The sequence below is a fragment of the Ornithorhynchus anatinus genome, chromosome 9, assembly GCF_004115215.2.
Source record: "Ornithorhynchus anatinus isolate Pmale09 chromosome 9, mOrnAna1.pri.v4, whole genome shotgun sequence".
Lineage (NCBI taxonomy): Eukaryota > Metazoa > Chordata > Mammalia > Monotremata > Ornithorhynchidae > Ornithorhynchus > Ornithorhynchus anatinus.
The window spans coordinates 51,522,915-51,539,536 of record NC_041736.1 but is presented as its reverse complement, the minus strand read 5'-3'; the positions used below and the strand labels follow the sequence as shown (position 1 = coordinate 51,539,536).

The following is a 16,622-nucleotide window of genomic DNA, read 5'->3' as shown; positions in this document are numbered from 1 at the left end:
CTCTGTGCCTCAGTTCCCTCATCTGTAAAATGGGGGTTAAGACTGTGAGCCTCTTGTGGGACAACCTGATAACCCTGTATCTACCCCAGCACTTAGAACAGTGTTCTGCACAGAGTAGGCGCTTAACAAATACCAACATTATTATTTTAATGATTCTGAAGGGAAGGGTCCCTTTTGAAGGTTAGTAGAGCTCGGATTAAGGTTAAATCAGTCAGTGGTATTTACTGATTGCCTGAGAGTGAAGCACTGTAATAAATTCCTGAGAGAATAAAAACGCATGATTCTGGCCCTTAAGAAGCTTAAATAAAGGAAGAATCTAACGGGGGAAGTTTACATATTGAAGGGAAAAGGATTACTCCAACAAAATCTCCTTTTCTTCTTGTCCATCCCTCTCCAGTTCTGTAACTCCTCTGGCCCTTATTCTTATCATTACTAATGGTAATGATAAGAATAATAATATTTATTAAGCATTTACTATGGGTCAAGTACTATACTAAGCACTGAGGTATATATAAGATATCCCTTCATTCCCACTTCACTATTTTCCTCTTCTTGACACTGCAAATTGAGAGACAGAGACAGGAGTACAGAAGCCTGCAGACTAGATTGAGTGATCAGCTTGTCCCCGCTACTATCACGGAAGTTTGCATTCACTGAGGCTGCATTTGGTCACTGAGAACAAATTAGCTCAGAGCTGGTACCTGCAACACCCTCAAAAATCCCCTATTACTCTAAGCTTCTGTAACCCAGCACAAGCTAAAGAGATTGCCTCAATCCACTTTTCCACTTCTTTCCTTGTGGTATTATTTTAATGCTTTTAATGCCACCTTCCCTCTCCTGTCCTCTCCTTTTCTTGGTCTTGATATTTTGTCTAAGTTTTTCTCAAGGACCATCACATTCTCTTTTCATCCACTGTATTTGTTTATGGTCCTTGTTAAGTGCTTACTGTGTGCTGATCACTATTCTAAGTATTGGGGTAGATATGATTTAATTCAGTTGGAAATAGTCCCTGTCTCACATGGGCCTTACAGTCTAAGTAGGAGGGAGTAGGATTTAATCCCCATTTTACAGATGAGCTAGCAGGCACACAAGTTATAATGATTTGCCCAAGGTCATACAGCTGTATTAAAATGGAAGGAGCTAAAAACTAACTCATTCCAAAAAATAAAGTGCTCTACACTAAAGCCCTATTGTTCTTTGTTATCCATGAACCAAGCCCTGTTGTTCTTTCTTATCCATGAACCCTCTTCGATTCAAATCCTCTAGACTTGTGGGGAGAGAACATGTCTACCAACTCTATTGAATTGTACTCTCCTAAGTCCTCAGTACAGTGCTCTGCACACAGTGAGCACTCAATGAATACCACCTTTTGTGCTGGGAAGAGAGGTTTATCCACTAGAGAATGTACTCGAGACACCTTTTCTCTAAGGAAGACCTCTTGGCTCAGGAGTCTAGCCTCACCATCTGAGGGTCTACCCCATCCGCTCCCATTCTCCTTTCTCCAAATGAGTGTTTCATTTTGTGCATGTCCAAATATGAATACATCTCGGGTCTCTGGTCAAGTTGCTCTCCACTATGTACCTGTTCACATCATCTCCACTGAGCTCCTATAACAACTAAAACTGGTGAATGAGGTATACTCATTTTGCTGTACTTCATAATTCTAAATTACATTCCAGAGTTTGCAAGATAGGAACCAACACTTAAATTCACCTCACAGGTCTATGGTCTTGGGGGCTTTTACCAGCCCTTGAAAGGAAGGTGGGAAGGACACAAATAGAAACTATTGTTAATTCTACTTTATGCAAAGCATCCAACAAAGTTTTGGCTAATCAGTATTATTAATGGTTTTTAATCCAGTGGACTGCAGGTACAAGCTAGTTGGGATACTTGGTTTCTGTTGCCACTGTAGTGCCGCCCCAAGAAAATGCCTCAACTCACAAAGGAATTTAAAAGTAGCTTTAAAAAAAAATCTCACCCAGTTGGAGGAGTAATCATTAAAACACAATGGATGAGGGTAACTTGTAAATTGACCTTGTTTTTAAACTTAGGTATTTAAATTTGTTTGCAGGTCAGTATTTCATCAACTGGTGCAATTTTTAAAATCTGCTAAATAGTTATTCAGAAGAACTGGGAGGTGGGAGAGGAGGAGTATAAAGTTTAAACCCCTGGAAGGATAAAGATCTATTCTTACCATTAATTTTAGGCATATTTATTTTTTCCTAAGATAGAAGTTTGAAGTCTAGCAAGTTTTCCTTGAGATCTCTGATAAGACCAAAAAGCTATTCAATTCCTAACTGATTGATGTCGCAAAGAATAAACTGAATGGACTGTATTTAAATACAATCAAGCTCTAGAAGCAGCCCAACATTCCAAAGAGACTTAAACATCATCATCTTGATCCAAAGTAACAACAATGCTATTCGCATCAGAAACACAACCACTTCCTCATTCTCTGACCTTTTATGTTTAATTACTTCCTGTGATTTCTTCTAGGGTTGAATATGCATGCTTCCCAGGGCAGCTAGTCTTCTGAATGACTAAATGTGTTTGTAAGTGCAGAATATTGGCAAATATTGATGTTCACAAGTTGGGTGATTTGGGGTTTGTTTTTTTTTTTTTAAAAAAAAGAACCAAATCTCTTTACCTGATTGAAATGCATTTATTAAAATTTCTCTTACATCTTAAAAAAAAAATCCCATCTACCATTCCTCAAATTAAAGGACTTGATTCCGAACTGATTCCAAGATATAGTGGCCTGGCGTTAATTTTGCATTTTTCCAAGAGATGTACCCCAATGCCAAATATATGAAGTTGTGCATTTAATGATCTAGACAACCCAGCTTGAAAATTAATTGAAGATACAGACAGTTTGAAATCCCATCTCTACACTTCATCAGAACTCATCCAGCCTTCATAACTTAAGGAGAAAGACAGTAACATCAAAAAAAGAAAACCCTAGCCACCACCAAGAAGTTCATTTTTCTTCCCCCTAAGATTGTTGACCTTACTCTTTTCTGGCTTCTTTCCTGTAGGCCTTAAGTTTCTTCTAAGCAGTGATCATGTCTACTAACACTGTTGCACTCTCCCAAGTACTTAGTGCAGGAAATGCTCAATAAATATCATTGATTGATTACTCCTGGGAGAAATGGGAAGAGTTAAAAGTAGCAAAGGAGATAGTAATTAGGTCTGTAGAGTCCAAGTGAAGTGCAATTATCTCGTTTTGCTCAATGTAGACATTCCAAACAGATAATTTATCTCAAACAACTTAATTTTGCAACCTGAATTACCCAAATGGATATTTTGGGGGCAGATCAAATGAAAAATTGCTTCACTCATATCTTTTGGATGACAGTTCTAGCCAATGGCTTTGCCTGCCTTCCCCTCTCCCCCGCTACTCTTACCTGGTAACATTTAAGCACTGAAATACATCTAAGAAGTGATAAGAACTAAATATTAATAGATAATGACTGAAAAGTACACTGGTTTCTGCTGTCCTCTTACAAAGCAAATGAACAACATGCTAATGTAACCTGAAAAAAAGAGAATGCTCTATTTGAAGGTTTCTTCAAGTACTAGTCCCTAACTGTGACCCCTGCTCACAGAGCACTTAGTGAAACACCAAGCGAATTAAATCTGATATGCTTGGGAAATAGCAGAGTAATGTCTAGCATAGCTAAAGGTCTGGTATACTAGCTTTTGAGAAAAGTGTGCATGACTTTTAATACTAAATACAGAATAGGGGGATCATTCTAAGTGCTCGATAAATGTGATTGAATGAATTTTATCTTCTGCTGCAGTGGAAGTACCCTATGATTGGTCAGAAACACTATGTATCAGTGCCGGACATGGAACAAAGGAAAACAGGTTCCACTGAAGCTAGGGAGGAAATTTAGGTCCTCCTGGGGCACAAGTACATTGAACCGGGCCATTTTTCAACCAGGGCTGAGGCTCCTTCGAAAAGCTGCTACTGAGTGTTCAGTGCCTTCGGGCAGTCCAAGGGTTTTCCTTAAGTAAGCCCGCTTCTAGCAGCAGTTCATGATATGGGCTGGTTTCTGCCTGGATACAGACAAAGAGATTGGAACCTATGAAATCATTCAGCGTTGGTATGCAGGTGGGGGAAATAAATGTAAGCTCACCCACAACAAACCATTGTGGTTTAATGACATACAATGCTACGGCATTTCCAAGCAAGCTGACATATATACTTCAGTTCTAAAGACACCAGAAGTGGATCATTCATCCTAAGAGCTCAATTCAGTGTTTATGTACACACAAATATATATATATTCATTCATTCAATAGTATTTATTGAGCGCTTACTATGTGCAGAGCACTGTACTAAGCGCTTGGGATGAACAAGTCGGCAATAGATAGAGACAGTCCCTGCCGTTTGACGGGCTTACAGTCTAATCGGGGGAGACGGACAGACAAGAACAATGGCACTAAACAGCGTCAAATAAATAATTTTCCTTCCTATTCAAAGACGACACCACTGACAACCAGATTCACCTGTAAGTGTGAGGGAAAAGGATCCACCAGCCTAGCCACATTCTGCATCATACAAAAGGCTGTCTTTATTGTCACACTTGATATTTGCACTGTTTTCTCTTTTGCCTTCTGGTCTCATTCCCTAAGAGCATTTTGCTCAAAAAGGGCCAGCCCTTTCCTTGATGGCAATATGTCAAGCTTGTCCATCCTCAGTAACCGACTCCCAGTTTTTGGCTGGGATGCACATTGTCTGAGACTTGCTTTAACTGCGTCCCTAAAATACTTCCACTATCCTCCTTACTTTTGGGTTTCCCAATTTCAGCTCTCCATGCAGCAGCTATAGAGGGGTGTCCTGTTGTTATTCATTCTCAAGTATTCCACCGAACATACCTGTGTGAAGGTGAGCATAACTTTGACATTAGGAGACTGTTTCAGAACCTCATGATTTAAAAGCTTGTCCTGCCAATCAATCAACGGCATTTACTGAGCACTGAACTCCCCATAAGCAGCTTACACACTAGAGGGGACAGACAGTAATATCAATTATCATTAATGAGCCAGGCTTGTAAATGGCACGGATGGAGCTGCTCAAATGGCTGGATGTGGCGCCTCTGTGGCCTCCACGTCTCCCAACTGAAGAGAAGGTGGATCAGCACTACCAACCTGCAGCACTACCAGCCAACCTTTCCGTTGGGGTTGGAGCCTGATACCACACACTGACAGATTCCCAAAGCACATGCTGGGCTTCTAGATTCAGTTTTCTGGTTCTTCCCATACCAGTTCTCATCAAGGGGACTCAAGATCACTGTTCAGAATTTAAGTCAATCAGTAGTTGTTATAGAATGTCTACTGTTGTGCAGAAATATTCACACTTTTTGCCAACAACTCCAAAAAAAGGAGGAAAAACAACTGAGATTTAAAATTGTGGGCAAGGAACATGTCTGACAACTCTGTTTTGTTGTACTCTCCTTAGTACAATGTACTTAGAGCGCTTAGTAAAATGCTCTGCACATAGTAAGGGCTCAAAAATGACCACTGATGATATTGCTTACTTCCCAAAGCAATTCTAAGATCAAGATGGAATCAGAGATAAATAGTAATGTAGACTTTCACAAACTAGTCGTGCTCTCTAGATGGAAAATGATAAATGCTTCCTGCAAAGATAAAAAGGGAAAAAATTTTAAATCAACTGATAAACAGTTCATGGGGGAAAAAACCCACCTCTGGACATCTGAAAGAATAGCATTAATATTTTAGACTTTTATATCTTTTTAAATAGAGGAGTCAGTGAAAACACTGTCATAAGATAGACACCTTTTAATAACCCTTTTTTCATAAATGCCAATAATTTCTTTCCATTACTGGAAACAGTTTTGAATTGTGGTATTTGTTAAGCACTTACTGTGCGCCAGGCACTGTACTAAGCCCTGGGGGAAAATACATGCAAATCGGGTTGGACAGAGTCCCTGTCCCACATCAGGCTCACACTCCCAATCTCCATTTTACAGATGAGGTAACTGAGGCACAAAAGTGAAGTGACTTGTCCAAGGTCACACAGAACACACGTGTCAGAGTCAGGGCTAGAACCCATGACCTTCTGACACCCAGGCCTGTCTATGGTAGGCCCAACCTACCAAAGAACCACCAGTAACTATTCTTATTTGAAAGGGAGAAAAAAAAAATCAGTCCACTCTGAGAACCCTCGACACCTTTTAACATCATTTGAGACCAGATGGCCCAAACATACAGAATATTCACTCATTTTTTTTCTGATTAGGCATCTGGGATAGACAAGAAATGCTATTTAAATGTAATTTTAATAATTTTGGAAATAGCAGAAATATTGGAGTAATAAGTTTTATACCAGTCCCATAAAGAGTATTTGAACACTTCATTTTGGACAGAACAATGAACTTCTAAACTTCTATAATCATGTTAATGCTTATGAAATATCTGGTTTTTGTAGCAGCTATTAGCCAAATTCCAAAAACTCATCACCAATTTTCCAGTCTTACAAATACTGCTTAAAGATGTTCTGTGCCAACAACTATTTTTATAATTTAGGAAAATAAATCTGTACATGACATAACCATACAATTTACAACAAGCCCAAGACTTGAAAGGGTGGAGTGGGGGTGGGGGGGGAAGGGAGATTAGAGAACCTAGAAATTCCAGGATCTTTAAGATTTGGAGAGTGCTTCATTTTTAAAACGCCTTCTGAGAAATTAGAAGATCTGGATTTTATTCATTCGGGCTACTCTTCCTGACCTCCTGGTGCTTGTCGAGTGAGGATTACAACTAAGGGGACATCCTGGGGGCTCAGTAGCTCATGCAGAACTGCTCTGGGCTCTACAAGGTGGGAGGAGGGGGGTTTCTGCCAATTTGACAGTCAGATGTTATCTATTTGGAAAGGGACTAAAAAATCAGCATTTCTCATATCTAGTTTCCACCACTGGTTTCCTATATTTCACTTGGCACCATTCATTGAAAAGGAGGGCCAGTTTATTTCACACTATCATTTCTCTAAGTGAAGCGTTTCAATCGTTTGTTCATCACCACTGAAAGTGCTTGCTACATTGAAATTACTCAAAATTGTTCCTGGTACGTACATCTTTCTCACTTTTCAAAGTTTATTTTACTTTCGAGTTTGAGGTTTTCCTTCTAGAACTGAACGTTCCCCACAGACACTACAACACACCTTACCAGCTGCTTTCCCTCTAAAATTACCACCCCACCTTCCTACAAAGGGATTCAAGCTCAATGGGAAGAGAAGTGTACCGCACTGGGTGACCCATGCTCAATTTCACTCCCTAGCCACTCTGTTTAAAGAATCTTCCAGTTCAAGTTCCTTTATTACCATTTCAAATTAGCATTCAAAAGCAAACCAAAACAAACGGAAATAGAAACTACATTACGAACTGATAAGGCCAAGCATTGGTAAAGGAAGCCAACACCAACTGGAGGAAATCCAAGTACCCCGGGACTGCTGGGCGTGATCAGGTGTTAGTAATGAGAATAACTGTGGTACTTTAGGGCTCACTATAGCCCCCACATTGTACAATGCTCTGGAGTGGAGACGATTCATTCGTTCAGTCATATTTATTGAGCGCTTACCGTGGGCAGAGCTCTGGCCTAAGCGTTTGGAAAGTACAATTCGGCAACAGATTGAGACAATCCCTACCCAACAACGGGCTCACAGTCTATAAGGGGGGAGAATGACAACAAAACAAGCAAGACAGGCATCAGGCGGATCAGAGGAATGGAGGCTAAAATCCAGGGTGGGGGAAGAAACCTTTTTGCATTCCAAACTCAAATTCACGGTCTTCATTAGAACAAGAAAATGTCTCCCCCCACTCTCCAGCAGCCTATGGGTTGTCCATCCTGGGGGGTGGATCTCAGAAGCTGTGCATTCCTCTCCCCCTCCCCTAAATCTTTGTTAGGGAAAACCACAGGGACCCTGGCCCACCGAGGGGCAGGAGACAGATTCTTTGGTCCGCCGCATGATGTAACCTCCTCCCTCACCCACCCCCCCAAACCCTCCTGTCGCACAAAACTGAGTCACTTCCCTTTCCCTGGCTGTGCGGATCTGTCTTGCAAGGGCAGGGGGGGCTCGGCCCACCCCCGACCGAATTGCACCCTCTCCCTCCCCCCAATATCCCCTCCCCCCCCAGGACTGTATCCTCTGGGCTCTGCAATGGGAGCCGGGGGCGGAGGGAAAAAGGGAGGGAGGGGAAGGCTGGAAAAGCGAAAGGAGCTGCCTAAGGTACCGGCAGTGTTGAATGAAAGAGGCTGAAGGTTCACACCGGATTTATGAATGTGTCGGGGATCATGTGACAATAAAGGGGCTCGTCTTATTCAGAAAAAAAGGGCAGGGAGAAAGACACACATATACACATACACACACAGAGAGACATATAGACACGCACAGGCGGTCACCGACGGCAGCAGCTCGGAGAAAGGCTGAGCCTAGAGACCCCCAGGGAGAGGGCCGGGCCCGGCCCTCAGGAATAAAAACTTGTGCCTCGGAGGGGGGAGGAAAAAGAGGAAGCCAAGCGCAGACACGCCGACGGGGATTAAACGTGGAAACTGCAGCCTCCCGCAGGGCTTGCAAAATCATCAGACTTGTTTTTATTATAACGTGAAAGGGGGGGGGGAGAGAATCTCGTCTCGGGCGACAATGCAGAGAGCCGAACCGAGGGTGCGGCGGGACGGGGCAGCTCGGCCCCACCGTGCCCGGTGGGGGCTGCGCAGCGCCTTCGATCGCCCTTCGCTCCACAGCCCGCTGCAGAGCCCCCGCACAGGGCAAGGCACGCAGGCATCCACACCCACAGCCGGACCAAATAACTGCCAACTCCTTCAGACACAGTCTCTACACACACACGCTCCCTTTGGCTCTCTGCTCCCCAGTCTCCTCCACGTCTCCTTAACTGCCCGGCCGAGGAGAAGGGCAGCGAAGGCGCGCTGGGCGTGCAGGCACCCCACCGCCCCCCCCCCCCAGACACACAAACACACACAAACACACCCAGACACACAAACGGAGAGCCCCCCGAGCCCACGCCAGGTCCCTCCAGGCTGCTCGAAAATGCCGGCCCGGGCGAAGGTCCGGGGCGTAGAGATGCCACCCGCCGCTCCCGCGGCGCGGCATTTCCTCTCCTCTCGCTGGGTGTTTTTTATGAATGAAAATGTGGTATGCAAATGAGAGCGATTCAAGAAAAAAAGAAATGGCGGATATAGGGTATCACCGGACTCCCGGAGAGTCGCCAGAGGGAAGCTTAAAAATAACAAAGTAGCCACGACAAGGGGGGGAGGAGGGAGGCAGAGCTTCGATGCCTGCGGAAGGGGGGTCTCTGTGAGCCCCGGCCCGGAGGGGGAAGGACGGGGCGGGGGGCTCCGGAGGGAGCGAGGGGGAAGACTTTACCCACCATTACCGGACTGGGGCCATGTACAGAAAACGCATCGGCCCTCCTCTCTCCTCCCTCCCTCTTCTGCAAAACGTCCAGCCTCCGCCGACCTCTGCACCAGGCGGACAGCTCCCCCCACCACCACCGACCCCTCTCCGGACACAGGCGGGGTCTGTCCGCCCCCCAAAACCCGGACTCGGCTGCAACTCTCCCCCCAACGCTTAGTCTCCACGGCTCTCCCCCTCCTGCCTGCCTGCCAGAGACCCTCCTTTACTACCCTGCAGTTTCCACCGCCCCCCCCCAAAAAAAGGGCTGGGGGAGAGGGGAAAAAAATCTTTCACCAGCAATTCTTAGTTGTCCAGACAGTACCAAGAGCAGAAACTTCACCAGGACCAGCTTGCCTCCAATTGCACAGATAAATAGAAGGGGGAGGAAAAAAAAAACTTACTCGTCTGGGTGTGTTTCTTCGGTCATTTTCTTGTTCACCTGGATGAATGCCCCGCAGCGGGTAACTTGGTTCCCTTCATCTTCCTACCCACCCCACCCCGACCTCACATTTCCAAGGATCGTCCGGCTTGGAGGGGAGGGAGAGGGGGGGGAAAAGGAGTTGGGGGGCGGCCGGGGCGAGGAATAGGGGAGACCACGGCGAAAGGCTGGGGCTCGGGCAGAGGGGTGGGAGGGAGGGAAAGGAGAAGGGGGAGGCGCAGCAGCAGAGAGGAGCAAGAGGGGCGAAAGAGGGGAGGAGGAAGGAAGAGAGAGGGAGGGAGGGAGGGAGGGAGGGAGGGAAGGGGGCCAGCAGCCGTCCGAGGGAGGGAGAAGAGATTTGGGTCGGGGGCGGGCAGTGGGAGGAGAAAAACAAGTAGGAAGGAGGAATGGGGAGAAGAAAAGCAGCAGCCAAGGGGGGGCTGCCCGAGGTTAGGGTGGAGGGGTCGCCCCCGAACCGGGAGGATCACAGTCCCCAGCAGCGGCCGGGGGGTGGGGGAGGCGCGCCTGGGGAGCAAGGCTGAGCGCCCCGTCCCAGCCCCATCATCATCATCATCATCATCATCTCCTCCTCCTCCTCCTCCTCCGTTTTACTCCATATTGGATCCTCAACAGGAGGAGGAAGTGGGGCGGAAGCGATGACGTCTTCCCCAGCGGCCAGAGGTGGTGGAGTGCAAAAAGCTTCCTACTTGCAACCCAAAAGAAAAAAAAAACTTTGTGTCGTCCCCCCCGCCCGCCCGCCCGCCCCCCGAGCCACTGAGCATGCCCGGCTCCGCTTCCCTCCCTCCCCCGGACCGGGCTCCGCGTCCCGTTCCTCCGGCGGTGCGGCCGGTCCTGGTTTTGCGGGCGGCTCCGGCCCCAGCGGCGGGCGGGTTGCGGGGCTCTGCGAAACGCTGCGGGCACAATCCGCCGCCGGTGGCGGGATCGGGGGTGCCTCTCCTCCCCCCCCCCATTTCCCCAAAGGAGCAGATTCCTCCCCCTCGTCCCCTCCCGCGGCTCCGCCTTTCCCGCACGTGCCGGGCGCCGCATTCATTCATTCATGCCATCATCATCATAATGTTGGTATTTGTTCAGCGCTTCCTATGTGCAGAGCACTGTTCTAAGCGCTGGGGGAGATACAGGGTCATCGGGTTGTCCCACGTGAGGCTCACGTCCCCCTTTTACAGATGAGGTCACTGAGGCCCAGAGAAGTGAAGTGACTTGCCCACAGTCACCCAGCTGACAAGGGGCAGAGCCGGAATTTGAACCCATGACCTCTGACTCCCAAACCCGGGCCCTATCATCATTCAGTAGCATTTACTGAGCGTTATCTATGTGCAGAGCACTGGACTAAGCGTTTGGAAGGGACAATTCGGCATCAGTTAGAGACCAACCCTGCCCATGGACGGGTTTACAGTCTAATCGGGGGATAATCTAGTCGTCGTCATAACGGTGGTATTCGTTAAGCGCTCGCTCTGAGCCAAGCGCTGTTCTAAACGCTGGGGTGGAGACCAGGATAACCGCTTGTCCCACGTGGGGCTCTCCGTCTTCATCCCCATTTTAGTAATAATAATAATGTTGGTATTTGTTAAGCGCCTACTATGTGCAGAGCACTGTTCTAAGCGCTGGGGGAGATACAGGGTCATCGGGTTGTCCCACGTGAGGCTCACATCCCCCTTTTACAGATGAGGTCACTGAGGCCCAGACAAGTGAAGTGACTTGCCCACAGTCACCCAGCTGACAAGGGGCAGAGCCGGGATTTGAAGCCATGACCTCTGACTCCCAAGCCCGGGCTCTATCATCATTCAATAGCATTTATTGAGCGCTATCTATGTGCAGAGCACTGGACTAAGCGTTTGGAATGGACAATTCGGCAACAGATAGAGACCATCCCTGCCCATGGACGGGTTTACAGACTAATCGGGGGACAATCTAATCGTCGTCATAACGGTGGTATTCGTTAAGCGCTCGCTCTGTGCCAAGCGCTGTTCTAAACGCTGGGGTGGAGACCAGGATAACCGCTTGTCCCACGTGGGGCTCGCCGTCTTCATCCCCATTTTAGTAATAATAATAATGTTGGTATTTGCTAAGCGTTTACTCTGTGCCAAGCACTATTCTAAGCGCTGAGGTGGAGATGTAAGATTATTAGCTTGCCCCACGTGGGGCTCGCCGTCTTCATCCCCATTTTAGGAATAATAATGATGTTGCTATTTGTTAAGCGCTTACTATGTGCAGAGCACTGTTCTAAGCGCTGGGGGAGACACAGGGTCATCAGGTTGTTCCACGTGAGGCTCACAGTTAATCCCCATTTTACAGATGAGGGAACTGAGGCACAGAGAAGTTAAGTGACTTGCCCACAGTCACCCAGCTGACAAGTGGCAGACTCGGGAGTCGAACCCATGACCTCTGACTCCAAAGCCCAAGCTCTTTCCACTGAGCCACGCTGCTTCCCGAGTAATAATGATGGTATTTGTTAAGTGCTTACTCTGTGCCAAGCACTATTCTAAACGCTGGGGTGGAGATGTAAGATTATTAGCTTGTCCCACGTGGGGCTCGCCGTCTTCATCCCCATTTTAGTAATAATGATGGTATTTGTTAAGCGCTTACTCTGTGCCAAGCACTATTCCAAGCGCTGGGGTGGAGATAAGGTTATTAGCTTGTCTCACGTGGGGCTCGCAGTCTTAATCCCCATTTTAATAATAATAATAATAATAATGATAGTATTAAGCACTTACTGTATGGCAAGCACTGTTCTAAGCGCTGCGTAAATACAAGGTTATCAGCTTGTCCCACGAGGGGCTCACAGTCAATCCCCATTTTAACAATAATTATAATAATGATGGTATTTGTTGAGCGCTTAGTATGTGCCAAACACTCTTCTAAGCACTGGGCTAGAGACAAGGTTATCAGCTTGTCCCACGCAGGGCTTGCAGTCTTCATCCCCATTTTAATAATATTAATGATGGTATTTGTAAAGCGCTTACCATATGTCAAGCACTGTGATGGTTATCAGCGCTTTCCAAGTGCTTAGTACAGTGTTCTTCACAGAGTAAGCACTCAAATACGATTGAATGAATGAATCAGCTTGACGCACGAGGGGATCACAGTCTTAATCCCCATTTCAATAATAATAATGTAATAATGATGATATTTGTTAAGCACTTACTATGTGCCAAACACTGGGGTAGATACAAGGTGATCAGATTGTCCCATGTGGGGCTGACAGTCTTAATCTCCATTTTACAGATGAGATAACTGAGGCCCTGAGAAGTTATGTGACTTGCCTAAGTTCACACAGCAGAAATGTGGCAACGAAAGGACTAGAACCCAGGTCCTCTGACTCCCAGGCCCGTGCTGGGAGTCACTCCATTAGACCAAGCTGCTTCTGATACTAAGACCACGTTTATTAAAACTGCCTTTCTCCCATCACCACCCAGCAGCTCTTCAGAGCCCAAAAGCCCCAGTCTCAGGAATTATTATTATCAGTGAATCTCAACCTCCCACCCCAATCCTTAGCTCCAAAAAGGTTTGCTCCAGGCTCACTTGACCATTCCAGTATTTTTTTTGGAAGGGTTATTAAAACCTGACTACCTCCCAGGGATATCATAAGATTGAATGGTGTAATCTGTGTGAAAGTGCATGGGGTTCTTGGGAAACAGATTCAAGATAGATTGTAAAATAAATGATAAACTCCTCCACTAGGTTTTACATACCTTGAGGACAGGGAGCGTGCCTACTAATTCTGTTGTACTCTCCCAGGTGCTCAATCAATCAGTCTGCACAGAGTGTGGTCTCAGTCAATTAATGATATTTATTGGTCACTTACTGTGGGCAGAGCACTGCACTAAGTGCCTGGGAAAGAATAATACAGTGGAGTTGGTAGACATTACCCCTGCCCACAAAGAGCTTAGAGTCTAGAGGGGGTGATAGATGTTAAAATAAGTTACAGAGAGGGGAAATGGCATAGTGTAAGGTAATGTATACAAGTGCAGTGGGCCTGAGGGTACCTATCGGAGAAACAGCTTGATCTAGTGGATAGACCAAGGGCCTGGGAGGCAGAAGGACCTGGGTTCTAATCCTGCCTCTGCCACTTATCTGCTGTGTGACCTTCAGCAAGTCACTTCTTTTCTGTGCCTCAGATACCTCATCTATAAAATGGGGATAGAGGCTGTGAGCCCTTTGTGGGACAGGGACTGTGTCCAATCCGATTACCTCATATCTACTCCCACGCTTAGTACAGTGCTTGGCAAATAGTAAGCACTTAAATGCCACAGTTATTATTATTGGAGTCCATAGGGGACATAGACTCTCCTATGAATCGACATCTTACTGTGGCAGGAGAGTTTGCATACACTGATTAAGCTTAGAGCTATGCCACTTAAGGCTATCCATAATGGAAAGCTCAAAGCTGAAGCGCCAAAGTCGATTCACCTGTGCTGGACAGCAGCGGCATAGGAAAGAGTCAAAGGCAGATGAACAAATGATCAAAAGGTTGATCAAAGACAAGGGCAGAGACTCAAGTTTTTACTGTGTGGAAGAAGGCAATGGTAAACCACTTCCACATCTTTACCAAGAAATCTCTGGATACACGGACCAGAATGACTTTATGACAGAAGATGGGACGTTCTGAAGAGGGTGAGTCCATGGAGTCGCTCTGGGTAGGAAACAACTTGACGGCATTTGATGAAGAAGGGGACACAGAGGGGAGAGTAGGTAGGGAAATTGAGCTTGGTTTTCTGGACTATAAATTCCTTCTACCCAGGGAACCTGCCCACCTACTCTGCTGTATTGTACCCTCCCAAGCACTTAGTACAGCGCCTGCACATAGTGGAAAGAGCACGAGCCTGGGAGTCAGAGGACCTGGGTTCTAATCCCTCCTCTGCCAGGTGCTCGCTGTGTGACCTTGGATAAACACTTACTTCTCTGTGTGTCTTTTCCTTCATCTGGCAGCTTACTGTGGGCAGGGAATGTGACTCTCCCACATGATTAGTACAGTGCTGTGCACACAGTAAGCACTCAAATATGATTGACTTGACTTATAAGGTGAATCCCATGTGGGACCTGATTGTCTTGTATCCATCCCTGTGCTTGGCACATAGTAAACACTTAACAGATGCAATTATTATTATTACAGTGTTCGGTACACAATAAACTCTCAAATACCAATGAATCAATTGTATTTGAGCTTTTACTATGTGCAGAGCACTGTCTTAAGAGCTGGACAGAATTAGCAGACTATTCCCTGACCATAACAAGCTGATCGATTGATTGAATTGAGGGCTTAATAAGGGAAGGTCTCTAGTAGGAGCTGTGATGTTAGCAGGGCTTTGCTCAAGGGTTGCATATGTACTCACTAAATACCATGGATTGATATTTACCATGTGCGAAGAGTATGTCTTTGGACTACTATTCCTTCCCACATCAGACCCTTCTTTTCTTACAGGCCCGAACAAGCGTCAGAATGGAGGCTCCTAGATTCTTCCCCTCTGCTCTAGTCCAATCCCACATCGCCTCTAAACCGGATGGGGGGCGGGGAAGAGCACAACCAGAATCTCTTTTGGCAAGATGATTCCCAGAGCTCCTCCTCTAGCTCCCTGCGTGCACCCCCTCTGCCCCTCCCTAGCTCTCTGCGTGTACCCCTTCTCTAGCTTCCTGTGTGCACTCCTCTCTCCCTCCCTAGCTCCCTGCGTGCACCCCCTCTGCCCCTCCCTAGCTCCCTGCGTGCACCCTATTTCTTTGCTTTTCCCTTTCTCCCTTCCTTTGTCCCTCCCTCTCCCTCTCCTGCCCCTTCCTGCATGCACCCCTCTATCCCTCTTTAGCTCCCTGCATGCACCTCTCTTCTTTCTGTTTTTCCCTTTTTCCCTCCCTCTCCAGCTCCTGCCCCATCTTGCATGCACCCTCCTCTGTCCCTCCTTAGCTCCCTGCGTGCACCCCTCACTCTCCGTCCCTAGCTTCCTGCATGCCTCCCTCTTCTTCTTTCTGTTTTTCCCTTCCTCCCTCCCTCTCCAGCTCCTGCTCCTTCCTGCCTGCACCCTCTCTGTCCCTCTCTAGCTCCCTGCGTGCACCCCTCACTCTCCCTCCCTAGCTCCCTGGTGTACCCCTCTTCTGTTTTTCCCTCTGTCCCCCCCCCAGCTCCTGCCCCTTCCTGCATGGACCCCCTCTGTCCCTCTCTAGCTCCCAGCGTGTCCCCTTCTTCTGTTTTTCCCTCTGTCCCTCCCTCTCCAGCTCCTGCCCCTTTCTGCATGGACCTCTTCTGTCCCTCTTTAGCTCCCTGCGTGCACCCCCTTCTTTCTGTTTTTCCTTCTGTCCCTCCCTCTCCAGCTCCTGCCCCTTCCTGCATGGACCCCCTCTGTCCTTCTCTAGCTCCCTGTGTGCCCCCCTCTTCTTTCTGTTTCTCCCTCTGTCCCTCCCTCTCCAGCTCCTGCCCCTTTCTGCGTGGACCTCTTCTGTCCCTCTCTAGCTCCCTGCGTGCCCCCTCTTTCTGTTTTTCCTTCTGTCCCTCCCTCTCCAGCTCCTGCCCCTTCCTGCATGGACCCCTTCTGGCCCTCTCTAGCTCCCTGCGTGCACCCCCCTTGTCCCTCCCTAGCTCCTTGCGTGCACCCCCTCTCTTCTTCTCCTTTCTCTGCTTCTCAGTCTCTGTTTTTCCCTTTCTCCCCTGCCTCCCTTCCCCGCTCGGCCACCGCCAAAGCCCGGCGCCCGAACAGACTCTCCCGGCACGTTGGAAACTCGTGCGGGGCGGTAGGCCTCGGTGCCGGGCATGCTCCCTGC

At 47.4% G+C, this 16,622-nt stretch overlaps 1 protein-coding gene across 1 annotated transcript in view; it reads right to left on the bottom strand.

Annotated features, from left to right (window-relative positions):
- The window catches only part of SPRED2 (sprouty related EVH1 domain containing 2), a 102,896-nt gene extending 92,870 nt beyond the window's left edge, over nucleotides 1-10,026 (bottom strand). Inside the window, exon 1 of the mRNA XM_007672071.4 lies at nucleotides 9,841-10,026. Within this exon, the coding sequence (XP_007670261.2) occupies nucleotides 9,841-9,866 (26 nt within the window). The 5' untranslated portion in view covers nucleotides 9,867-10,026. The remainder of the gene's footprint in view (nucleotides 1-9,840) is intronic.
- Nucleotides 10,027-16,622: the final 6,596 nt, after the last annotated feature.